This window comes from Phyllostomus hastatus, unplaced genomic scaffold (assembly GCF_019186645.2).
Source record: "Phyllostomus hastatus isolate PE091 unplaced genomic scaffold, TTU_PhHast_1.1 phas_scaffold_177, whole genome shotgun sequence".
In the NCBI taxonomy this organism is placed as follows: domain Eukaryota; kingdom Metazoa; phylum Chordata; class Mammalia; order Chiroptera; family Phyllostomidae; genus Phyllostomus; species Phyllostomus hastatus.
This window is the reverse complement of record NW_025334012.1, coordinates 109,177-135,256: the sequence shown is the minus strand read 5'-3', so window position 1 is coordinate 135,256 and position 26,080 is coordinate 109,177. Positions and strand designations below refer to the sequence as shown.

At 36.7% G+C, this 26,080-nt stretch overlaps 5 protein-coding genes and 1 pseudogene across 5 annotated transcripts; all 6 read right to left on the bottom strand.

Annotated features, from left to right (window-relative positions):
- Positions 1-100: 100 nt before the first annotated feature.
- On the bottom strand, positions 101-1,048 carry LOC123831522 (olfactory receptor 8H1-like). The gene has a single exon (XM_045858401.1). It carries the CDS (start codon positions 1,046-1,048, stop codon positions 101-103), a length of 948 nt encoding a protein of 315 aa, XP_045714357.1.
- A 2,795-nt stretch (positions 1,049-3,843) lies between these two features.
- LOC123831418 (non-histone chromosomal protein HMG-17-like) lies at positions 3,844-4,344 on the bottom strand. The gene has a single exon (XM_045858299.1). The coding sequence runs from the start codon at positions 4,342-4,344 to the stop codon at positions 3,844-3,846; it is 501 nt and encodes a 166-aa protein (XP_045714255.1).
- Positions 4,345-7,914: 3,570 nt separating this feature from the next.
- LOC123831516 (olfactory receptor 8H1-like) lies at positions 7,915-8,862 on the bottom strand. Its single transcript, XM_045858398.1, has one exon. It carries the CDS (start codon positions 8,860-8,862, stop codon positions 7,915-7,917), a length of 948 nt encoding a protein of 315 aa, XP_045714354.1.
- Positions 8,863-15,770: 6,908 nt separating this feature from the next.
- On the bottom strand, positions 15,771-16,718 carry LOC123831517 (olfactory receptor 8H1-like). Its single transcript, XM_045858399.1, has one exon. It carries the CDS (start codon positions 16,716-16,718, stop codon positions 15,771-15,773), a length of 948 nt encoding a protein of 315 aa, XP_045714355.1.
- A 2,990-nt stretch (positions 16,719-19,708) lies between these two features.
- LOC123831417 lies at positions 19,709-20,058 on the bottom strand (annotated as a pseudogene).
- A 3,569-nt stretch (positions 20,059-23,627) lies between these two features.
- Positions 23,628-24,575, bottom strand: LOC123831513 (olfactory receptor 8H1-like). The gene has a single exon (XM_045858396.1). The coding sequence runs from the start codon at positions 24,573-24,575 to the stop codon at positions 23,628-23,630; it is 948 nt and encodes a 315-aa protein (XP_045714352.1).
- Positions 24,576-26,080: the final 1,505 nt, after the last annotated feature.

Here is a 26,080-nt window from a genome sequence, read left to right as displayed (position 1 = left end):
TTTCAACAGAAATACAAACAAATGAAAAGACTTCATTGCTTTTTGGAGAGAACAAGAAAATACTCCACAGGAAAGAAAAGTTAACTATTTAGAAATGATGTTACTTTAATTGCCTGGAGTCCTGTCTCTTCTGCATGAGTCTTTTGAGAGCATTTTTCACTTCTTTATTCCTAAGGCTGTAAATGAGTGGATTCAGCATGGGAATCACAATAGTATAAAACACAGAAGCCACTTGATCTTTGCCCAAGGTATAGGATTTGCGTGGTTTTAAATATGTAAAAATCGTGGTGCCATAAAAGATGGTGACACCCAGAAGATGGGAGGAACATGTAGAGAAGGCTTTTCGCTTTCCTGAAGTGGAAGTAATTTTCAGTACAGTAGCCAGAATGAAGAGGTAAGACACAGATATTGTGATAAGAGAAACTATTAGAGCAGAGCCAGCACAAATGAATATCATGATTTCCACACCACGTGTGTCAGTGCAGGACAGGTCTAGGATTGGGGAAGTGTCACAGAAAAAGTGATGGATTACATTGGAGTCACAGAAATCCAGTCTGCTCATGAAAAGCACATTGATCAGAGAGTTTGTAAAGCCAATGAAATAGGACCCAAAGATGAGGGAGCAGCAGAATCTTTTGGACATAACTACAGGGTAGTGCAGAGGATTGCAGATAGCTACATAGCGATCATAGGCCATTGAGGAGAGAAGAAAACATTCAGCAACACCCAAGAAGACAAAAAAGTACATTTGGGTGAAGCAGCTTATGTAGGAAATGTGCTTTGTGGAGGTCAGTAAGTTCTGTAAGGTTTTAGGTGTGATGACTGTTGAGTAACTAATGTCAAGAAACGACAGGTGCCTGAGAAAAAAATACATGGGGGAGTGAAGATTGAGATCCAGGTGGATGATCAGTATCATTCCTGTGTTTCCCAGCACACTGACCAGGTATATGATGAGAAATATGATAAAGAGGATCAACTGGATCTCTTCAGATTCTGTCAGCCCCATAAGGATGAAGTCAGACACATGTGTGTTATTCCTTCTGTCCATTCTGTGCAACTGCTTCAAACTGTGGAGAAATAAAGGTGATACCTGGCAGGAATGAGTTCATAAAGGTTTATTTAAATTAGCTTAATATTTCTAAAAATTAATAGTAATTAATGGATTGCAGAATATGATGAGAAATTACATTTGATAGCAAAGTATGGAAGTGAGCATACATTGACCCTTGGGCATGATATAATAAAAACTATCATTTTGTTTAATTATGGTAAGCCTGCCACTGTTCTAAATGTTTTTCTTTATTAACATATTCCCTCCACATGAGAACATTATACCATGAGTGCTATCTTATAGGCTCATTTTAAAAAATGGGTTAAAGGGCATAGACAATTTAAGTAACTTATTCAGCGTCAGAGCTATTAAATGGTGGCTTTGCTGTCCTACCAAGATAGAGTGACTTCAGAGAACAGGCTCATTAAACCATATATCTGGCTATAACTGAAAAAACCTGAGGAAACAATTCTTGATATATTATATAATAAACAATTTTAAAAACAGTTTTAATGCATGATTTACTATCTTACACATTAGTATTAATTTGCAGAAGATGTATTTTTCTACGTTCAGCATTTGAAATCTGATTTGTTTCAAAAATTATGTTTCAAAACCATCTACATTGCTTTTAGACCATAATTCCATCAACTCCATAGTTCTGGTTTCACAAAGCCTGACATTTCTTAGGGTAAGGTCTGAGTGATATGTTTATGTATAAATTTTGTAAAATGCCATCTTTCTCTTTCATCCTAACTAAAACTCTTAAATTTTGAAAGTAATACTTACCAAGAGCCAAAGTCAGGGGAGAAAAAAAAAAAACCTTCTTCCAATTTTATCAGGCAAGAAATATGTCAACCTTTTCTCACAAATAAAACATGAAAACTATTCGAGTCAAAACTTTCTGTAATATACCCTTTCCTTTGAGTTAAATTATTTATAAATTTTTGGCCACTCATCTTGCTTTATTGTGAGTTGAAAAAGAGAAACACTCCACTTAGAATTTTGTGAAGGCGCTGGTCACACAGAAAATCTGCAGGAAGTTGTGTCTGAAAGGGAATTCAGGCAGCTAATATGAGCACAAGTGGAGCAGAGTATGTCTGGTCTGTCTTCCAGGGCACCTCATAATACCTGAGGATTGAGGACAAGGCAACATTGCTCTTCCCTGGAGACCAGTCTCTAAGGAAGCTTTTCTGGCATGTTTCCAAGGACAAAAGCTCAGGGACTAAATGCAACTATGTCATGTTTTGAGGAAATAGTTGCCTTTTTCCTTAGATGGCACACAGTGAAGAGCCTGGTTTCAACCTCTTTTGTGATCCTTTAAGTTTTTAACTGGGTTGGTGGAGAAGCCATTGATAGAGACATCTGCAGTTGCTCATTCACTGAAACCATCAGGGATGGAATAATTCATTTTTCACAATGAAACATTTTTTATGTTCACATGTGTGATACTATCACACTATCACTGTCATTAGATAATAATTTGAATGCAAAAAATTCAAAGAACAAAATGAGAACAGGTGTGAAATGTTGGGACATTTTGAGCAATTTCCCCCAATTATTTTTTCCTTTATTAATGCACATGTATGAATCTACAGTTTTGCATAATTACTACTACACTGTATGTTTAGCCTCCAGCACATAGTTTTTGACCAAGATTCCAATGACACATTATGACCAATGTTACATCAGCCTTTGATAAACCCACAAAGTCTTGTCTTGTGCATGTACTTGTGACACATCACCAGCTTCTCTCTAATGGGTCATCAGGTGACAAGTGTTTTAAAGCATCACAAGGAAAATATGGTGTTGGCTCCCCATTTTGGTTTGGCAATCACCCCACTCTTCTACATAGCAGTACTTCTACAACTTAACTGTTGTATTGTCCTCTGCATATAATCAAGTGTTTTGGTTTTATTCAAACTGTATCTAGGTTTATTAAAGATACTTTTTGTTTTAAATGGTTTATTTATATATTTATTTATTTTAGAGAGGGAAGGAAGGGAGAAAGATGGAGGGAGAGAAGCATTAATGTGCGGTTGCTGGGGGTCATGGCCTGCAACCCAGGCATGTACCCTAACTGGGAATTGAGCCTGCAACACTTTGGTTCACAGGCTATGCTCACTCCACTGAGCTACGCCAGCCAGGGCTAAAGATACTTTTCATAAACAATCATGGTATTTCAGGCAGGACATGGGCAGACAATTGTTGATAGTATACAATAACTCTCAAACTCCCCTCTGCAGTGGACTGCCAAAATCAGAAAGCCACTACAAAACCCAGTGGGCTCTTCATCTGCTGCTCTGAAGTGGGAGAGTTTCGAGTGGGGGTTGACATTTCACATTAGCATGTTGTTCAACAGCTTTTCACCTACTGACCCTGACTTCCAGGAAATGCAATGAAAATGGCAGAATTATCAGTCTGTAGGTCCACAATGTAAAAAGAGAGCTGCTGCTCTTTTGAGGGACGCCATCTCCATGGTGACACTGGAAAGTCCAGATTGATAAACATACTGGTAACCAAGTTTTGGGGGTTATGGTCCCAACAGGTCTTTGGGATTTAGGGAATCAAGTACATGCTTAAAGTGGAGAGGGAGAAAAGGACATAAAAATGAATTTCCATTTACCATACCACAAGGTTTCTGTGCCAAGGTAGATAATGTGTGTCAATATCAAGGGATCCCTCCTCCCAGGAACCAAGAGGAAGTCTCTCAAAACTAGACAGGAAAGGCAGGAATTTTCCCTATGTCAGTCCAGTTCTGCAGACTTCCTATTATTAATATTACATGCCCTTCATTCAGAAACAATAATGGTGTTCTGAGTGCTAACAATATAGCTTAAAAAAGTAAGACAAAATTCTGCATTTTTATAAAACTTGGTAACAAACAGTATTTCAAACTGTACAGTTACCAGAAATACAAAGTTATCAAACATGCACACACTTCCCTTGGGCTCTCCACCACCTTCAGCTTTCTGTGCCTGGTCTGTTTTGGCATCTTCATTCTCTGCAGGGTTATTCCCATCCTTGCCAGCATCGGGCTTTCCCCATTTTCTCTGTGGGTATGTTCTCTCCCTCTTTGCAGGGGCCTTTTTAGGCTTGGGCTCTTGCTTTGGAGGAACAGGTTTCGCCAATAACCTGGTGGATCTTCTCTGTGGTTCATCCTTCACCTTGGCTTTATCTCCTTGAAAATGCCCCTCAGCCTTTCTCTTAGGCAAGATGGTGAGGGCTGTGGAACATTCAGGCTGGAAGTCGGGAATCAGCAGATGGTGGGCTTTGGTGAGTCCAGGGGTCATTCTTGCCTCCTCTTCACACTACTAGGGCTGCAGAGGTGGGTGGGTTATAAAGTTTTTATATATAATCAACTGTTTTCTTGTACATGAATTTAAAATATATGAAAAGAAAGCTACAGTTTTATGTTGGGAAGTATTTTTCCATGATGTAGAAACAAAGGAATAATTTGAAAACATCCCTATACTGTACCCTGGCTGGTGTGGCTCAGGGGATTGAGTGCTGGCCTGCGAACCACACAGTTGCTGGTTCAATTCCCAGTTTAGGGCACATGAGTTGCAGGCCAGGTTCCCAGGTGGGGGTGTACAAGAGGCAATCACACACTGATGTTTCTCTCCTCTATCTCCCTCCCATGCCCTCTATAAATAGATAGATGATAGATAGATAGATAATAGATAGGTAGCTATATAAATAGACAAAGAGATATACACTGAAAATAAGTTTAGAATATTTTTGTGAATATTGGATCACTTCATGAAAATGAAATCATTCTTCTTGCAGATATAAAAGTGCCTCTGATTGCCCTGGAGGGGCATCTCAGTTCTTTGGAGTGTAATTCCATATAACAAAATGTTTTGGATTCAATTCCTTGTGAGGGTAGACAAATTGGTTGCTCATTTGATCCCCAGTAGGGACACATATAAGAGGCATCTAACTGATGTTTCTATGCTACATTGATGTTTCTCTGTCTTGTTCTGTCTTTCCTTTCCTCTCTTTCCAAAACCAACAAACGTACTCTTTGTTGAGGATTTTTAAAACATCTATTAAAAGGAACTTTTTTAAGGAAGTCTGTTAATACTCCAGTAATTCAGAAGATAATTTTTGGTGTAGATAAAGATCTACTTTTTAAGTGTTATTATTTATTGTTTTTTTCCATTACTATTTATCCTCCTTATACCCTCTTCCATTCTACCCACCCCCTCCCAGGTAGTCACCACAATATTGTTCTTGTCCACGGGTCCTTCGTGTTTTTGGCTAAATGCCTACAACCCCCACATCCAAAAGAGTGGTCGACTTCCTCTCCATGAATCTGTGTCTATTTTGCTTGTTAGTTCAGTTGAGTGAAATCATATGGTATTTGTCTTTCTTTGACTGGCTTCTTTCACTTAGCATAACGTTCTACAGGTCCATCCATGCTGTAGCAAAGGTAAGATTTTCTTTTTTTATGGACAAGTAGTATTCCATACCGTAAATTGCATTAGGTACTTTATCCATTCCTCTACTGATAAACACTTAGCTCACTCTTTTGAATTAGTAAAATAAAAAAGATTAAAGTCAGTTCTAAAAATACTGATGCACATTATTTAAATAACTGCTTCTGTACAGCAAAAGAAACCATGAACAAAATGAAAAGGGTACCCATTGTATGGAATAACATATTTACCAATGATACATCTCACAAGGGGTTAATCTCTAGGAGTATGGAAAACTTACACAACTCAGCACCAGAAAGTCAACCCAATTAAGACATAAGTGAACGACTGAATACACACTTCTCCAAAAGAGGACATACAGATGGCCAAAAGATATTTGAAGGAATATTCAGTGTCACTAATCATCAGAGAGATACAAATTCAAACCATAATGATGAGATGTCACCTCACCTGTCAGAATGGCCACCATCAATAAATCACCAAACAAGTGTTGGTGACAATGTAAAAGAAAGAGAACCCTTGTGCAGTGTTGGTGGGAATGGAGACTATGCAGTGCTATGGAAAACAGTATGGAGTTTCCTCAAAAATTTAAAAATGGAATTGTCTTTGACCCAGTGATCCCACTTTTTGCCCATCAAGATGCAAAGATAAGGGCCCTGTTGATAAGACCATGCTATGACCTTTTGGGTAAAAAATTGACAATCTAATATATATTGGTGTATACTTTTGGAAAAATTTCACAAATTGCATACATCAAGTATGTACAGATTTTAAATGTCAAGTATACTTCAATAAAGTCGTTTGCAAAAACACATATGTGGAAAATTAAATAATATGTTTTTAAATAACCCTGAAATGACAGAAAGATAAAAAAAAATTCCAGATTACATACAGGAAAAAATGGAATATAAAGGACATTTTAGCATTCTACCTAAGTTCTAGTCTGTCACAAAATTTTTCAATTCTTAAATTTGAAACATGTCTTGTAGAATACAAAACAAATGAGTCACAAATTTAGTTTAAGAACTTATTTTTAATGACCACAAGAAGCCTATAAATATTGAGAAAAAGGCAATAAATTTTAACATACACAGAATATCAAAAGGAAGTTTACTGAGATTTATTGCTACAGCACAAAAAGGTAAAGATTTAAAATTTTTAGCAAGTGGCCACTAAAGATATATCACTGCACAAAGATTTTTAAATTGATGAATTTACAAAATTTCAGGACCAAAGCTTTCTTTCATAAAAGTCTTGATTTTTTTGACCATATACCCAACACACATTCATCTCTGAATTGAATGACAAATGTTAAACATGTAAATATGTACAGAAAACTGCAAAAGGTCAGTAGAAATGACAGAAATCTTGCTTATATATGTAATACATGCACATACCTACTTTCATAACCAGTGGTGTAGAAGAACACATACCAAACTGTTAACAATTGCTAAGGTATTTCCATTTCCTTATTTTTTCAAAGTTATCCAAATCTTCTTCAATGTTAACATATATGGATCTAATTTCAAAATTGTAAAATGCTTTTTTTTATTGTTGTTCAAGTACAATTGTCTCCATTTTCCGCACACTACTCTCCCACTCTGCCCCAGCCCAGCCATCCCAAATTCCCTCCCCTGATCCCATTTCTACTTGGTTTGGTCCATGTGTATTTGTAGTTGTTCTGAGTTTTCCCTTAGTTGTTTGTGTGCTCATCAATTAAATTAACCAAAAGTAATTTATAAAACACAAGTGAATAATCTTTAAGGTAAAGCCATTGTGTATTAAAAATATTGCAGGAATAGAAGTATTCTAATGATAATGGTCAGCATTTGTTAGTACTGCCTTAAATGATTCAATATTTATTATAACTGTATGGACCTGGATATATTAATTATCTTGTGTAGTTGTGGAAATGGAAACATTGAAGTCAGTGATTTACTAAGTCTTACACACCTGAAAGAGGAGTAGATATAGAATATAAATCTTCAAATATTTGGCTCCAAAGACAGTGCTCCTAATTACTCTGCTACTTTTCTTCTCTATATAATACATGACATGATTTCTGAAACTATTACCAGTGTGCCAACACTGAGCTCTGTTTCATAACAAAATTGTCTGTCATTGGAGAATGCATGGTAATTTCTGTGCTGTATTTTCAAATAGGACATTCATATTTTCTCATTTGGTGGATAAGTTGCCCTTCAAAACAATGGGCCATGTTTTTAACACATATTTTATGGCTTGTAATTATAATATGAATTTCAAAGGACATATTTTTGGAAATGTCCAATATTATATTTGTTTAAGTAAAGAATGGTTCAACAGAAATACAAACAAATGAAAGGACTTCATTGCTTTTTGGAGAGAACAAGAAAATACTCCACAGGAAAGGAGAGAAAAGTTAACTGTTTAGAAATGATGTTACTTTAATTGCCTGAAGTCCTGTCTCTTCTGCATGAGTCTGATGAGAGCATTTTTCACTTCTTTATTCCTAAGGCTGTAAATGAGTGGATTCAGCATGGGAATCACAATAGTATAAAACACAGAAGCCACTTGATCTTTGCCCAAGGTATAGGACTTGCGTGGTTTTAAATATGTAAAAATCATAGTGCCATAAAAGATGGTGACTCCCAGGAGATGGGAGGCACATGTAGAGAAGGCTTTTCGCTTTCCTGAAGGGGAAGTAATTTTCAGTACAGTCGCCAGAATGGACAGGTAAGACACAGATATTGTGATAAGAGAAACCATTAGAGTAGAGCCAGCACAAATGAATATCATGATTTCCACACCACGTGTGTCAGTGCAGGACAGGTCTAGGATTGGGGAAGTGTCACAGAAAAAGTGATGGATTACATTGGAGTCACAGAAATCCAGTCTGCTCATGAAAAGCACATTGATCAGAGAGTTTGTAAAGCCAATGAAATAGGACCCAAAGATGAGGGAGCAGCAGAATCTTTTGGACATAACTACAGGGTAGTGCAGAGGATTGCAGATAGCTACATAGCGATCATAGGCCATTGAGGAGAGAAGAAAACATTCAGCAACACCCAAGAAGACAAAAAAGTACATTTGGGTGAAGCAGCTTATGTAGGAAATGTGCTTCGTGGAGGTCAGTAAGTTCTGTAAGGTTTTAGGTGTGATGACTGTTGAGTAACTAATGTCAAGAAACGACAGGTGCCTGAGAAAAAAATACATGGGGGAGTGAAGCTGGAGATCCAGGTGGATGATCAGTATCATCCCTGTGTTTCCCAGGACACTGACCAGGTATATGATGAGAAATATGATAAAGAGGACCAACTGGATCTCTTCAGATTCTGTCAGCCCCATAAGGATGAAGTCAGACACATGTGTGTTATTCCTTCTGTCCATTCTGTGCAACTGCTTCAAACTGTGGAGAAATAAAGGTGATACCTGGCAGGAATGAGTTCATAAAGGTTTATTTAAATTAGTTTAATATTTCTAAAAATTAATAATAATTAATGGACTGCAGAATATGATGAGAAATTACATTTGATTGCAAAGTATGGAAGTGAGCATACATTGACCCTTGGGCATGATATAATAAAAACTATCATTTTGTTTAATTATGGTAAGCCTGCCACTTTTCTAAATGTTTTTCTTTATTAACATATTTCCTCCACATGAGAACATTATACCATGGGTGCTATCTTATAGGCTCATTTTAAAAAATGGGTTAAAGGGAATGGACAGTTTAAGTAACTTATTCAGCGTCAGAGCTATTAAATGTTGGCTTTGCTGTCCTACCAAGATAGAGTGACTTCAGAGAACAGGCTCATTAAACCATATATCTGGCTATAACTGAAAAACACCTGAGGAAAAAAATTCTTGATATATTATATAATAAAACAATTATAAAAACAGTTTTAATGCATGATTTTACTATCTTACACATTAGTATTAATTTGCAGAAGATGTATTTTTCTACGCTCAGCATTTGAAATCTGATTTGTTTCAAAAAATTATGTTTCAAAAACCATCTACATTGCTTGTAGACCATAATTCCATCAACTCCATAGTTCTGGTTTCACAAAGCCTGGCATTTCTTAGGGTAAGGTCTGAGTGATATATTTATGTATAAATTTTGTAAAATGCCATCTTTCTATTTCATCCTAACTAAAACTCTTAAATTTTGAGAGCAATACTTACCAAGAGCCAAAGTCAGGGGAGAAAAAAAAAACTTCTTCCAATTTTATCAGGCAAGAAATTTGTCAACCTTTTCTCACAAATAAAACATGAAAACTATTCGAGTCAAAAATTTCTATAATACACCCTTTCCTTTGAGTTAAATTATTTATAAATTTTTGGCCACTCATCTTGCTTTATTCTGAGTTGAAAAAGAGAAACACTCCACTTAGAATTTTGTGAAGGCACTGGTCACACAGAAAATCTGCAGGAAGTTGTGTCTGAAAGGGAATTCAGGCAGCTATTGTGAGCACAATTGGAGCAGAGTATGTCTGGTCTGTCTTCCAGGGCATCTCATAATACCTGAGGATTGAGGACAAGGCAACATTGCTCTTCCCTGGGAGACCAGTCTCTAAGGGAAGCTTTTCTGGCATGTTTCCAAGGACAAAAGCTCAGGGACTAAATGCAACTATGTCATGTTTTGAGGAAATAGTTGCCTTTTTCCTTAGATGGCACACAGTGAAGAGCCTGGTTTCAACCTCTTTTGTGATCCTTTAAGTTTTTAACTGGGTTGGTGGAGAAGCCATTGATAGAGACATCTGCAATTGCTCTGTCACTGAAACCATCAGGGATAGAATAATTCATTTTTCACAATGAAACATTTTTTATGTTCACATGTGTGATACTATCACACTATCACTGTTCATTAGATAATAATTAGAATGCAACAAAATTCAAAGAACAAAATGAGAACAGGTGTGAAATGTTGGGACATTTTGAGCAATTCCCCCCAATTATTTTTTCCTTTATTAATGCATATGTATGAATCTACAGTTTTGCATAATTACTACTACACTGTATGTTTAGCCTCCAGCACCCATTTTGTGACCAGGATTCCAATGACACATTATGACCAATGTTACATCAGCCTTTGATAAACCCACAATGTCTTGTTTTGTGCATGGACTTGTGACACATCACCAGCTTCTCTCTAATGGGGTCATCAGGTGACAAGTGTTTTAAAGCATCACAAGGAAAATGTGGTGTCTGGCTCCCCATTTTGGTTTGTCAATCACCCCACTCTTCTACACAGCAGTACTTCTACAACTTAACTGTCGTACTGTCCTCTGTATATAATCAAGTGTTTTGGTTTTATTCAAACTGTATCTAGGTTTATTAAAGATACTTTTTGTTTTAAATGGTTTATTTATATATTTATTTATTTTAGAGAGGGAAGGAAGGGAGAAAGATGGAGGGAGAGAAGCATTAATGTGCGGTTGCTGGGGGTCATGGCCTGCAACCCAGGCATGTACCCTAACTGGGAATTGAGCCTGCAACACTTTGGTTCACAGGCTATGCTCACTCCACTGAGCTACGCCAGCCAGGGCTAAAGATACTTTTCATAAACAATCATGGTATTTCAGGCAGGACATGGGCAGACAATTGTTGATAGTATACAACAATTTTCAAACTCCCCTCTTCAGTGGACTGCTGAAATCAGAAAGCCACTACAAAACCCAATGGAGTCTTCATCTGCTGCTCTGAATGGGAGAGTTTTAGAGTGAGGGGTTGACATTTCACATTAGCATGTTGTTTAACAGCTTTTCACCTACTGACTCTGACTTCCCAGGAAATGCAATGAAAATGGCAGAATTATCAGTATGTAGGTCCACAATGTAAAAAGGGAGCTGCTGCTCTTTTGAGGGATGCCATCTCCATGGTGACACTGGAAAGTCCAGATTGATAAACATACTGGTAACCAAGTTTTGGGGGTTATGGTGCCAACAGGTCTTTGGGCTTTAGGGAATTAAGTCCATGCTTAAGGTGGAGAGGGAGAAAAGGACATAAAATGAATTCACTTTTACCTTACCACAAGGTGTCTTTGCCAAGATGGCTAATGTGTGCCAACATCAAGGAGTCCCTCCTGCCAGGAACCAAGAGGAAGTCTCTCAAAACTAGATAGGAAAAGCGTTTTTTTTTCCCCAATGTCAGTCCAGTTCTGCAGACTTCCTATTATTAATATTACATGTCCTTCTTTCAGAAACAATAATGAAGTGTTCTGGGTGTTAACAATATAGCTTAAAAAAGGTAAGACAAAATCCTGCATTTAAATCAAAACTTGGTAACAAACAGTATTTCAAACTGTACAGTTACCAGAAATACAAAGTTATCAAACATGCACACACTTCACTTGGGCCTCTCCACCACCTTCAGCTTTCTGTGCCTGGTCTGTTTTGGCATCTCCATTCTCTGCAGGGTTATTCCCATCCTTGCCAGCATCAGTCTTTCCCCTTTTTCTCTGTGGGTATCTTCTCTCCCTTCTTGGCAGGGGGCCTTTTTAGGCTTGGGCTCTGGCTTTGGAGGAATAGGTTTGGCCAATAACCTGGTGGATCTTCTCTGTGGTTCATCCTTCACCTTGGCTTTATCTCCTTTGAAAATGCCCCTCAGCCTTTCTCTTGAGGCAAGATGGTGATGGGCTAGTGGGAACATTCAGGCTGGAAGTCGGGGAATGCAGCAGATGGGTGGGCTTTGGTGGAGTCCAGGGGTCATTCTTGCCTCCTCTTCACACTACTAGGGCTGCAGAGGTGGGTGGGTTATAAAGTTTTTATATATAATCAAATGTTTTCTTGTACATGAATTTAAAATATATGGAAATAAAGCTATCATTTTATGTTGGGAATTATTTTTTCAAGATGTAGAAACAAAGGAATAATTTGAAAACATATATACTGAGCCCTGGCTGTTGTGGCTCAGGGGATTGAGTGCTGGCCTGCGAACCAAACAGTTGCTGGTTCAATTTCTAGTTTAGGGCACATGAGTTGCAGGTCAGGTTCCCAGGTGAGGCTGTGCAAGAGGCCATCACACACTGATGTTTCCTTCCTTCTCTTTCTCCCTCCCTTGCCCTCAATAGATAGAAGGATAGATAGACAGATGATAGAAAGATAGATAGTTAGATAGATGATAGATAGATAGATAAAGAGATATACACTGAAAATAAGTTTAACAAATTCTTGTGAATATTGGATCACTTCATGCATATGAAATCATTCTTTTTGCAGATATAAAAGTGCCTCTGATTGCCCTGGAGGGGCATCTCAGTTGTTTGGAGTGTCATTCCATATAACAAAATGTTTCGATTCAATTCCTTGTGAGGGTAGACAAATTGGTTGCACATTTGATCTCTAGTAGGGGCACGTATAAGAGGCAACTAATTCGATGTTTCTATGCTCACATTGATGTTTCTCTGTCTTGTTCTGTCTTTCCTTTCCTCTCTTTCTAAAATCAATAAACATTCACTTTGGTGAGGATTTTTAAAACATCTGTTAAAAGGAACTTTTATAGGAAAGTCTGTTAATACTCTAGAAATTGAGAAGATAATTTTTGGTGTGGTTAAAGATCCACTTTTTAAATGTCATTATTTATTGTTTTTTTCCATTACTATTTATCCTCCTTATACCCTCTTCCATTCTACCCACCGCCTCCCAGGTAGTCACCACAATGTTGTTCTTGTCCACGGGTCCTTCGCGTTTTTGACTCAATGCCTACAACCCCCACATCCAAAAGAGTGGTCAACTTCCTCACTATGAAATTGTGTCTATTATGCTTGTTAGTTCAGTTGAGTGAAATCATATGGCATTTGTCTTTCTCTGACTGGCTTCTTTCACTTAGCATAATGTTCTCCAGGTCCATCCATGCTGTAGCAAAGGTAAGATTTTCTTTTTTTATGGACAAGTAGTATTCCATACCGTAAATTGCATTAGGTATTTTATCCATTCCTCTACTGATAGACACTTAGCTGACTCTTTTGAATTAGTAAAATAAAAAAGATTAAAGTCAGTTCTAAAAATACTGATGCACATTATTTAAATAATTGCTTCTGTACAGCAAAAGAAACCATGAACAAAATGAAAAGGGTACCCATTGTATGGAATAACATATTTACCAATGATACATCTCACAAGGGGTTAATCTCTAGGAGTATGGAAAACTTACACACCTCAGCACTAGAAAGTCAACCCAATTAAGACATAATTGAAGGACCTGAATAGACACTTCTCCAAAAGAGGACATACAGATGGCCAAAAGATATTTGAAGGAGTATTCAGTGTCACTAATCATCAGAGAGATACAAATTTGAACCATAATGATGAGATGTCACCTCACCTGTCAGAATGGCCACCATCAATAAATCACCAAACAAGTGTTGGTGACAATGTAAAAGAAAGAGAACCCTTGTGCAGTGTTGGTGGGAATGGAGACTATGCAGTGCTATGGAAGACAGTATGGAGTTTCCTCAAAAATTTAAAATTGGAATTGTCTTTGACCCATGGTTTCCTACTTTTTGCTCATTAAGATGCAAAGACAAGGGCCCTGTTGATAAGATCATGCTATGATCTTTTGGGTAAAAAATTGACAATCTAATATATATTGGTGTAAACTTTTGGAAAAATTTCACAAATTGCATTCATCAAGTATGTACAGTTTTTAAATGTCAAGTATACTTCAATAAAGTCGTTTTCAAAAACACATATGTGGAAAATTAAATACTTTGTTTTTAAATAACCCTGAAATGACAGAAAGATAAAAAAAAATTCCAGATTACACACAGGAAAAAATGGAATATGAAGGACATTTTAGCATTCTACCTAAGTTCTAGTCTGTCACAAAATTTTTCAATTCTTAAATTTGAAACATGTCTTGTAGAATACAAAACAAATGAGTCACAAATTTAGTTTAAGAACTTATTTTTAATGACCACAAGAAACCAAAAATATTGAGAAAAAGGCAATAAATTTTAACATACACAGAATATCAAAAGGAAGTTTACTGAGATTTATTGCTACAGCACAAAAAGGTAAAGATTTAAAATTTTTAGCAAGTGGCCACTAAAGATATATCACTGCACAAAGATTTTTAAATTGATGAATTTACAAAATTTCAGGACCAAAGCTTTCTTTCATAAAAGTCTTGATTTTTTGACCATATACCCAACACACATTCATCTCTGAATTGAATGACAAATGTTAAACATGTAAATATGCAGAGAAAACTGCAAAAGGTAAATAGAAATGACAGAAATCTTGCTTATATATGTAATAGATGCACATACCTACTTTCATAACCAGTGGTGTAGAAGAACACATACCAAACTGTTAACAATTGCTAAGGTATTTCCATTTCCTTATTTTTTCAAAGTTATCCAAATCTTCTTCAATGTTAACATATACTGATCTAATTCCAAAATTGTAAAATGCTATTTTTAATTGTTGTTCAAGTACAATTGTCTCCATTTTCCCCACACTACTCTCCCACTCTGCCCCAGCCCAGACATCCCAAATTCCCTTCCGTGATCCCATTTCTACTTGGTTTGGTCCATGTGTCTTTGTAGTTGTTCTGAGTTTTCCCTTAGTTGTTTGTGTGCTCATCAATTAAATTAACTAAAAGTAATTTATAAAACACAAGTGAATAATCTTTAAGGGAAAGCCATTGTGTATTAAAAATACTGCAGGAATAGAAGTATTCTAATGATAATGGTCAGCATTTGTTAGTACTGCCTTAAATGATTCAATATTTATTATAACTGTATGGACCTGGATATATTAATTATCTTGTGTAGTTGTGGAAATGGAAACATTGAAGTCAGTGATTTACTAAGTCTTACACACCTGAAAGAGGAGTAGATATAGAATATAAATCTTCAAATATTTGGCTCCAAAGACAGTGCTCCTAATTACTCTGCTACTTTTCTTCTCTATATAATACATGACATGATTTCTGAAACTATTACCAGTGTGCCAACACTGAGCTCTGTTTCATAACAAAATTGTCTGTCATTGGAGAATGCATGGTAGTTTCTGTGCTGTATTTTCAAATAGGACATTCATATTTTCTCATTTGGTGGACAAGTTCCCCTTCAAAAGAATGGACTATGTTTTTAACACATATTTTATGGCTTGTAATTATAATATGAATTTCAAAGGACATATTTTTGGAGATGTCCAATATTATATTTGTTTAAGTAAGGAATGGTACAACAGAAATACAAACAAATGAAAGGACTTCATTGCTTTTTGGAGATAACAAGAAAATACTCCACAGGAAAGGAGAGAAAAGTTAACTGTTTAGAAATGATGTTACTTTAATTGCCTGAAGTCCTGTCTCTTCTTCGTGAGTCTGATGAGAGCATTTTTCACTTCTTTATTCCTAAGGCTGTAAATGAGTGGATTCAGCATGGGAATCACAATCGTATAAAACACAGAAGCCACTTGATCTTTGCCCAAGGTATAGGACTTGCGTGGTTTTAAATATGTAGAAATCATAGTACCATAAAAGATGGTGACTCCCAGGAGATGGGAGGCACACGTAGAGAAGGCTTTTCGCTTTCCTGAAGTGGAAGTAATTTTCAGTACAGTAGCCAGAATGGACAGGTAAGACACAGATATTGTGATAAGAGAAATCATTAGAGTAGAGCCAGCAAAAATGAATATCATGATTTCCACACCATGTGTGTCAGTGCAGGAGAGGTCTAGGATTGGGGAAGTGTCACAGAAAAAGTGATGGATTACATTGGAGTCACAGAAATCCAGTCTGCTCATGAAAAGCACATTGATCATAGAGTTTGTAAAGCCAATGAAATAGGACCCAAAGATGAGGGAGCAGCAGAATCTTTTGGACATAACTATAGGGTAGTGCAGAGGATTGCAGATAGCTACATAGCGATCATAGGCCATTGAGGAGAGAATAAAACATTCAGCAGCACCCAAGAAGACAAAAAAGTACATTTGGGTGAAGCAGCTTATGTAGGAAATGTGCTTCGTGGAGGTCAGTAAGTTCTGTAAGGTTTTAGGTGTGATGACTGTTGAGTAACTAATGTCAAGAAACGACAGGTGCCTGAGAAAAAAATACATGGGGGAGTGAAGCTGGAGATCCAGGTGGATGATCAATATCATCCCTGTGTTTCCCAGCACACTGACCAGGTATATGATGAGGAATATGATAAAGAGGACCAACTGGATCTCTTCAGATTCTGTCAGCCCCATAAGGATGAAGTCAGACACATGTGTGTTATTCCTTCTGTCCATTCTGTCCACTGGTTAATACTGTGGAGAAGTAAAGGGGATACCTGGTAGGAATGAGTTCATAAAAGTTTATTTAATTAGCTTAATATTTCTAAAAATTAATAATAATTAATGGACTGCAGAATATGATGAGAAATTACATTTGACTGCGAAGTATGGAAGTGAGCATACATTGACCCTTGCGCATGATATAATAAAAACTATCATTTTGTTTAATTATGATAAGCCTGACATTTTCTAAATGTTTTTCTTTATTAACGTATTTCTTCCATATGAGAACATTATACCATGGGTGCTATCTTATCCGCTCATTTCAAAAATGAGTTCAAGGACACAGACAATTTAAGTAACATAGTCAGAGTCAGGGCTATTAAATGGTGGCTCTGCCATTCAAACAAGATAAAGTGATTTCAGAGAACAGGCTCATTATACCATATTTCTAGTTGTAATTGAAAACACCTAATGAAAAAATTCTTGATATATTATATAATAAAAATTATAAAAACAATTTTAATGCATGATTTTGCTATCTTTTGTCTTGAGGAGCATTAGGTAGTAACTGAAAGTAATTTTCACATTACAGAACCAGATTTATAGACCACATAGTAGTATTAATTTCTAGAAGATATGTTTTTCTATGCTGAGCATTTGAAATCAGACTTATTTCAAAAAAACATGTTTCAAAAACATCTATATTTCTTGTAGACCACATTTCCATCAACTCCATAGTTCTGGTTTCACAAAGCCTGACATTTCTTAGGGTGATTTGTTTATGTACAAATTTTGTAAATTGGCTTCTTTCTATTTCATCCTAACTAAAACTCTTAAATTTTGAGAGCAATACTTACCAAGAGCCAAAGTCAGGGGAGAAAAAAAAAACTTCTTCCAATACTATCAGGCAAGAAATTTGTCAACCTTTTCTCACAAATAAAACATGAAAACCATTCGAGTCAAAAATTTCTATAATACACCCTTTCCTTTGAGTTAAATTATTTATAAATTTTTGGCCACTCATCTTGCTTTATTCTGAGTTGAAAAAGAGAAAAACTCCACTTTGAATTTTGTGAAGGCCCTGGTCACACAGAAAATCTGCAGGAAGTTGTGCCTGAAAGGGAATTCAGGCAGCTATTGTGAGCACAAGAGGAGCAGAGTATGTCTGGTCTGTCTTCCAGGGCACCTCATAATACCTGAGGATTGAGGACAAGGCAATATTGCTCTTCCCTGGAGACCAGTCTCCAAGGTAGCTTTTCTCGCATGTTTACAAGGACAAAAGCTCAGGGACTTAATGCAACTATGTCATGTTTTGAGGAAATAGTTGCCTTTTTCGTAGATGGCACCCGAAGAAGTGCCTGATTTCAACCTCTTTTGTGATCCTTTAAGTTTTTAACTGGGTTGGTGGAGAAGCCATTTGTAGAGACATCTGCAATTGCTCTGTCACTGAAACCATCAGGGATAGAATAATTCATTTTTCACAATGAAACATTTTTATGTTCACATGTGTGATACTATGACACTATCACTGTTCATTAGATAATAATTAGAATGCAACAAAATTCAAAGAAGAAAATGAGAACAGGTGTAAAATGTTGGAACATTTTGAGCAAATCCCCCCAATTACTTTTTTCTTTATTAATGCATATGTATGAATTTACAGTTTTGCGTAATTACTACTACACTGTATGGTTAGCCTCCAGCACCTATTTTGTGACCAAGATTCCAATGACACATTATGGCCAATGTTACATCAGCCTTTGATAAACCCACAATGTCTTGTCTTGTGCATGGACTTGTGACACATCACAAGCTTCTCTCTAAGGGGTCATCAGGTGACAAGTGTTTTAAAGCATCACAAGGAAAATATGGTGTTGGCTCCCCATTTTGGTTTCGCAATCACCCCACTCTTCTACACAGCAGTATTTCTATGACTTATCTGTTGTACTGTCCTCTGTATATAATCAAGTGGTTTGTTTTTATTCAAACTGTATCTAGCTTTACTAAAGATACTTTTTGTTTTAAATGATTTATTTATATATGTATTTATTTAGAGAGGGAAGGAAGGGAGAAAGATGGAGGGAGAGAAGCATTAATGTGCGGTTGCTGGGGGTCATGGCCTGCAACCCAGGCATGTACCCTAACTGTGAATTGAACCTGCGACACTTTGGTTCCCAGCCTGTGCTCACTCCACTGAGCTACGCCAGCCAGGGCTAAAGATACTTTTCATAAACAATCATGGTATTTCAGGCAGGACATGGGCAGACAATTGTTGATAGTATACAACAATTTTCAAACTCCCCTCGTCACTGGACTGCCAAAATCAGAAAGCCACCCCAAACCCCAGTGGAGTCTTCATCTGCTGCTCTGAAGTGGGAGAGTTTCGAGTGGGGGTTGACATTTCACATTAGCATGTTGTTTAACAGCTTCACCTACTGACCCTGACTTCCAGAAAATGCAATGGAAATGGCAGAATTATCAGTCTGTAGGTCCACAATGTAAAAAGGGAGCTGCTGCTCTTTTGAGGGACACCATCTCCATGGTGACACTGGAAAGTCCAGATTGATAAACATACTGGTAACCAAGTTTTGGGGGTTATGGTCCCAACAGGTCTTTGGGATTTAGGGAATCAAGTACATGCTTAAAGTGGAGAGGGAGAAAAGGACATAAAAATGAATTTACTTTTACCATATCACAAGGTGTCTGTGCCAAGATGGATAATGTGTGTCAATATCAAGGGATCCCTCCTCCCAGGAACCAAGAGGAAGTCTCTCAAAACTAGACAGGAAAGGCAGGAATTTTCCCTATGTCAGTCCAGTTCTGCAGACTTCCTATTATTAATATCACATGTTCTTCATTCAGAAACAAAAATTGTGTTGAGTGCTAATAATATAGCTTAAAAAAGTAAGACAAAATTGTGCATTTTTATACAACTTGGTAACAAACAGTATTTCAAACTGTACAGTTACCAAAAATACAAAGTTATCAAACATGCACGCACTTCACTTGGCCTCTCCACCACCTTCAGCTTTCTGTGCCTGGTCTGTTTTGGCATCTCCATTCTCGGCAGGGTTATTCCCATCCTTGCCAGCACGGCTTTCCCCATTTTCTCTATTGGTATGTTCTCTCCCTTCTTTGCAGGGGCCTTTTTAGGCTTGGGCTCTGGCTTTGGAGGAACAGGTTTCGCCAATAACCTGGTGGATCTTCTCTGTGGTTCATCCTTCTCCTTGGCTTTATCTCCTTGAAAATGCCCCTCAGCCTTTCTCTTAGGCAAGATGGTGAGGGCTGTGGAACATTCAGGCTGGAAATATGGAATCAGCAGATGGTGGGCTTTGGTGGGTCCAGGGGTCATTCTTGCCTCCTCTTCACACTACTAGGGCTGCAGAGGTGGGTGGGTTATAAAGTTTTTATATATAATCAACTGTTTTCTTGTACATGAATTTAAAATATATGAAAAGAAAGCTACAGTTTTATGTTGGGAAGTATTTTTCCAACATGTAGAAACAAAGGAATAATTTGAAAACATATATATACTGAGCCCTGGTTGGTGTGGCTCAGGGGATTGAGTGCTGGCCTGCGAACCACACAGTTGCTGGTTCAATTGCCAGTTTTGGGCACATGAGTTGCAGGCCAGGTTCCCAGGTGGGGGTGTACAAGAGGCAATCACACACTGATGTTCCTCTCCTCTTTCTCACTCCTTTGCCCTCTATAAATAGATGGATGATAGATAGATAGATAGATAATAGATAGATAGATATATAAATAGATAGATAAAGAGATATACACTGAAAATAAGGTTAGAATATTCTTGTGCATATTGGATCACTTCATGAAAATGAAATCATTCCTCTTACAGATATAAAAGTGCCTCTGATTGCCCTGGAGGGGCATCTCAGTTGTTTGCAGTGTCATTCCATATAACAAATGTTTTGGGTTCAATTCCTTGTGAGGGTAGACAAATTGGTTGCATATTTGATCTCTAGTAGGGGCATATATAAGAGGCAACCATTCAATGTTTCAATATCACATTGATGTTTCTCTGTCTTGTTCTTTCTTTCCTTTCCTCTCTTTCTAAAATCAATAAACATTCACTTTGGTGAGGATTTTTAAAACATCTGTTAAATGGAACTTTTATAGGAAAGTCTGTTAATACTCTAGAAATTCAGAAGATAATTTTTGGTGTAGCTAAAGATCCACTTTTTAAATGTCATTATTTCTTATTTTTTTCCATTACTGTTTATCCTCTTTATACACTCTTCCATTCTACCCACCCCCTCCCAGGTAGTCAGCACACTGTTGTTCTTGTCCGCGGGTCCTTTGTGTTTTTGGCTCAATGCCTTCAACCCCCACATCCAAAAGAGTGGTCAACTTCCTCTCCATGAATCTGTGTCTATTTTGCTTGTTAGTTCTGTTGAGTGAAATCATATGGCATTTGTCTTTCTCTGACTGGCTTCTTTCACTTAGCATAATGTTCTGGTGGTCCATCCATGCAGTAGCAAAGGTAAGATTTTCTTTTTTTATGGACAAGTAGTATTCCATAGTGTAAATTGCCATAGTTATTTTATCCACTCATCTACTGATAGACACTTAGCTGACTCTTTTGAATTAGTAAAATAAAAAAGATTAAAGTCAGTTCTAAAAATACTGATGCACATTGTTTAAATAATTGCTTCTGTACAGCAAAAGAAACCATGAACAAAATGAAAAGGGTACCCATTGTATGGAATAACATATTTACCAATGATACATCTCACAAGGGGTTAATTTCTAGGAGTATGGAAAACTTACACAACTCAGCACCAGAAAGTCAACCCAATTAAGACATAATCGAAGGACCTGAAAAGACACTTCTCCAAAAGAGGACATAGAGATGGCCAAAAGATATTTGAAGGAATATTCAGTGTCACTAATCATCAGGGAGACACAAATTCAAGCCATAATGATGAGATGTCACCTCACCTGTCAGAATGGCCACCATCAATAAATCACCAAACAAGTGTTGGTGACAATGTAAAAGAAAGAGAACCCTTGTGCAATGCTGTTGGGAATGCAGACTATGCAGTGCTATGGAAAACAGTATGGAGTTTCCTCAAAAACTTAAAAATGGAGTTGTCTCTATCCATGGTTTCCCACTTTTTGCTCATCAAGATGCAAAGATAAGGGACCTGTTGATAAGACCATGCTATGACCTTTGGGTAAAAACTGGACAATCTAATATATATTGGTGTATACTTTTGGAAAAATTTCACAAATTGCATACATCAAATATGCACAGATTTTAAATGTCAGGTATACTTCAATAAAGTGGTTTTCAAAAAACACATGCGGAAAATGAAAAAGTAAGTTTTTAAATAACCCTGAAATAACAGAAAGATAAAAGATATTCCAGATTATCTACAGGAAATAATGTAATACAAAGGACATTTTAGCACTCTGCCTAACTTCTAGTTTGCCACAAAGTTTTTCAATTCTTAACTTTAAAACATGTCTTGTAGAGTACAAAACAAACGATTCACGAATTTAGTTTAAGAACTTATTTTTAATGACCACAAGAAGCCTATAAATATGGAGAAAAAGGCAATAAATTTTAACATATACAGAATATCAAAAGGAAGTTTACTGAGATTTATTGCTACAGCACAAAAAGGTAAAGATTTAAAATTTTTAGAAAGTGGCCACTAAAGATATATCACTGCCCAAAGATTTTTGAATTGATGAATTTTCAAAATTTCAGGTCCAAAGCACTCTATCATAAAAGTCTTCATTTTTTGACCATATACCAAAAACGCATTCGTCTCTGAATTCAATGACAAATGTTAAACATGTAAATATGCACAGAAAACTGCAAATGGCAAATAGAAATGACAGAAATCTTGCTTATATATGTAATAGATGCACATACCTACTTTCATAACCAGTGATCTAGAAGAACACATACCAAACTGTTAACAATTGCTAAGGTATTTCCATTTCCTTATTTTTTCAAAGTTATCCAAATCTTCTTCAATGTTAACATATACGGATATAATTCCAAAATTGTAAAATGCTATTTTTAATTGTTTTTCAAGTACAATTGTCTCCATTTTCCCCACAATACACACCACCACTGCCCCATCCATCCCCACTTCCCTCCCCTGATCCCATTTCAACTTGGTTTGGTCCATGTGTCCTTGTAGTTGTTCTGAGTTTTCCCTTAGTTGTTTGTGTGTTCGTCAATTAAATTAACCGAAAGTAATTTATAAAAGTCAAGTGAATAATCTTTAAGGGAAAGCCATTGTGCATTGAAAATATTGAAGGAATAGAAGTATTCTAATGATAATGGTCAGCATTTCTTAGTACTGCCTTAAATGATTCAATATTTATTATAACTGTATGGACCTGGATATATTAATTATCTTGTGTAGTTGTGCAAATAGAAACTTTGAAGTCAGTGATTTATTAAGGCTTACACACCTGAAAGAGGAGTAGGTATGGAATACAATTCTTCAAACGCAGTTTGGCTCCAAAGACAGTGCCCCTAATAACTCTGCTACTTTTCTTCTCTATATAATACATGACATGATTTCTGAAACTATTACCAGTGTGCCAAAACTGAGCTCTGTTTCATAACAAAATTGTCTGTCATTGGAGAATGCATGGTAATTTCTGTGCTGTATTTTCAAATAGGACATTCATATTTTCTCATTTGGTGGATAAGTTGCCCTTCAAAACAATGGGCCATATTTTTAGCACATATTTTATGGCTTGTAATTATAATATGAATTTCAAAGGACATGCTTTTGGAGATGTCCAATATTATATTTTTTAAGTAAATAATTGGTTAAACAGAAATACAAACAAATGAAAGGACTTCATTGCTTTTTGGAGATAAGAAAATACTCCACAGGAAAGGAGAGAAAAGTTAACTGTTTAGAAATGATGTTACTTAAATTGCCTGGAGTCTTGTCTCTTCTGAATGAGTCTGATGAGAGCATTTTTCACTTCTTTATTCCTAAGACTGTAAATGAGTGGGTTCAGCATAGGAATCACAATAGTGTAAAACACAGAAGCCACTTGGTCTTTGCCCAAGGTATAGGACTTGCGTGGTTTTAAATATGTAAAAATCGTAGTGCCATAAAAGATGGTGACTCCCAGGAGATGGGAGGCACATGTAGAAAAGGCTTTTCGCTTTCCTGAAGTGGAAGTAATTTTCAGTACAGTAGCCAGAATGGACAGGTAAGACACAGATATTGTGATAAGAGAAACCATTAGAGTAGAGCCAGCAAGGATGAATATCATGATTTCCACATCACGTGTGTCAGTGCAGGACAGGTCTAGGATTGGGGAAGTGTCACAGAAAAAGTGATGGATTACATTGGAGTCACAGAAATCCAGGCTGCTCATGAAAAGCACATTGATCATAGAGTTTGTAAAGCCAATGAAATAGGACCCAAAGATGAGGGAGCAGCAGAATCTTTTGGACATAACTACAGGGTAGTGCAGAGGATTGCAGATAGCTACATAGCGATCATAGGCCATTGAGGAGAGAAAAAGACATTCAGCAGCACCCAAGAAGACAAAAAAGTACATTTGGGTGAAGCAGCTTATGTAGGAAATGTGCTTCGTGGAGGTCAGTAAGTTCTGTAAGGTTTTAGGTGTGATGACTGTTGAGTAACTAATGTCAAGAAACGACAGGTGCCTGAGAAAAAAATACATGGGGGTGTGAAGCTGGAGATCCAGGTGGATGATCAGTATCATCCCTGTGTTTCCCAGCACACAGACCAGGTATATGATGAGAAATATGATAAAGAGGATCAACTGGATCTCTTCAGATTCTGTCAGCCCCATAAGGATGAAATCATACACATGAGTGTTATTCCTTGTGTGCATTCTGTCCACTGCTTCAAACTGTGGAGAAATAAAGGTGATACCTGGCAGGAATGAGTTCATAAAGGTTTATTTAAATTAGCTTAATATTTCTAAAAATTAATAATAATTAATGGACTTCAGAATATGGTGAGAAATTACATTTGATTGCAAAGTATGGAAGTGAGCATACATTGACCCTTGGGCATGATATAATAAAAACTATCATTTTGTGTAATTATGGTAAGCCTGCCACTGTTCTCAATGGTTTTCTTTATTAACATATTTCCTCCACATGAGAACATTATACCATGGGTGCTATCTTATAGGCTCATTTTAAGAAATGGGTTAAAGAGCATAGATAATTTAAGTCACTTATTCAGAGTCAGACCTATTAAATGGTGGCTTTGCTGTCCTACCAAGATACAGTGACTTCAGAGAACAGGCTCATTAAACAATATATCTGGCTATTACTGAAAAAACCTGAGGAAAAAATTCTTGATATGTTATATAATAAACAATTATAAAAAGTTTTAATGCATGATTTACTATCTTACACATTAGTATTAATTTGCAGAAGATGTATTTTTCTACATTCAGCATTTAATTTCTGATTTGTTTAAAAAATTATGTTTCAAAACCATCTACATTGCTTGTAGACCATAATTCCATCAACTCCATAGTTCTGGTTTCACAAAGCCAGGCATTTCTTAGGGTAAGGTCTGAGTGATATGTTTATGTATATATTTTGTAAAATGCATCTTTCTATTTCATCCTAACTAAAACTCTTAAATTTTGAGAGCAATACTTACCAAGAGCCAAAGTCAGGGGAGAAAAAAAAAAACTTCTTCCAATTTTATCAGGCAAGAAATTTGTCAACCTTTTCTCACAAATAAAACATGAAAACCATTCGAGTCAAAAATTTCTATAATACACCCTTTCCTTTGAGTTAAATTATTTATAAATTTTTGGCCACTCATCTCGCTTTATTCTCAGTTGAAAAAGAGAAAAACTCCACTTAGAATTTTGTGAAGGCACTGGTCACACAGAAACTCTGCAGGAAGTTGTGTCTGAAAGGGAATTCAGGCAGCTGTTGTGAACACAAGTGGAGCAGAGTATTTCTCATTTGTCTTCCAGTGCACTTCATAATAACTGAGGATTGAGGACAAGGCAACATTGCTCTTCCCTGGGGACCAGTCTCAAGGGAAGCTTTTCTGGCATATTTCCAAGGACAAAAGCTGAGGGAATAAATGAAACTATGTCATGTTTTGAGAAAATAGTTGCCTTTTTCCTTCGATGGCACACAATGAAGAGCCTGGTTTCATTCTCTTTTGTGATCCTTTAAATTTTTAACTGGGTTGGTGGAGAAGCCATTGACAGAGACATCTGCAATTGCTCTGTCACTGAAACCATCAGGGATAGAAGAATTCATTTTTCACAATGAAACATTTTTTATGGTTACATGTGTGATATATCACACTATCATTGTTCATTAGATAATAATTAGAATGCAAAAAAATTCAAAGAAC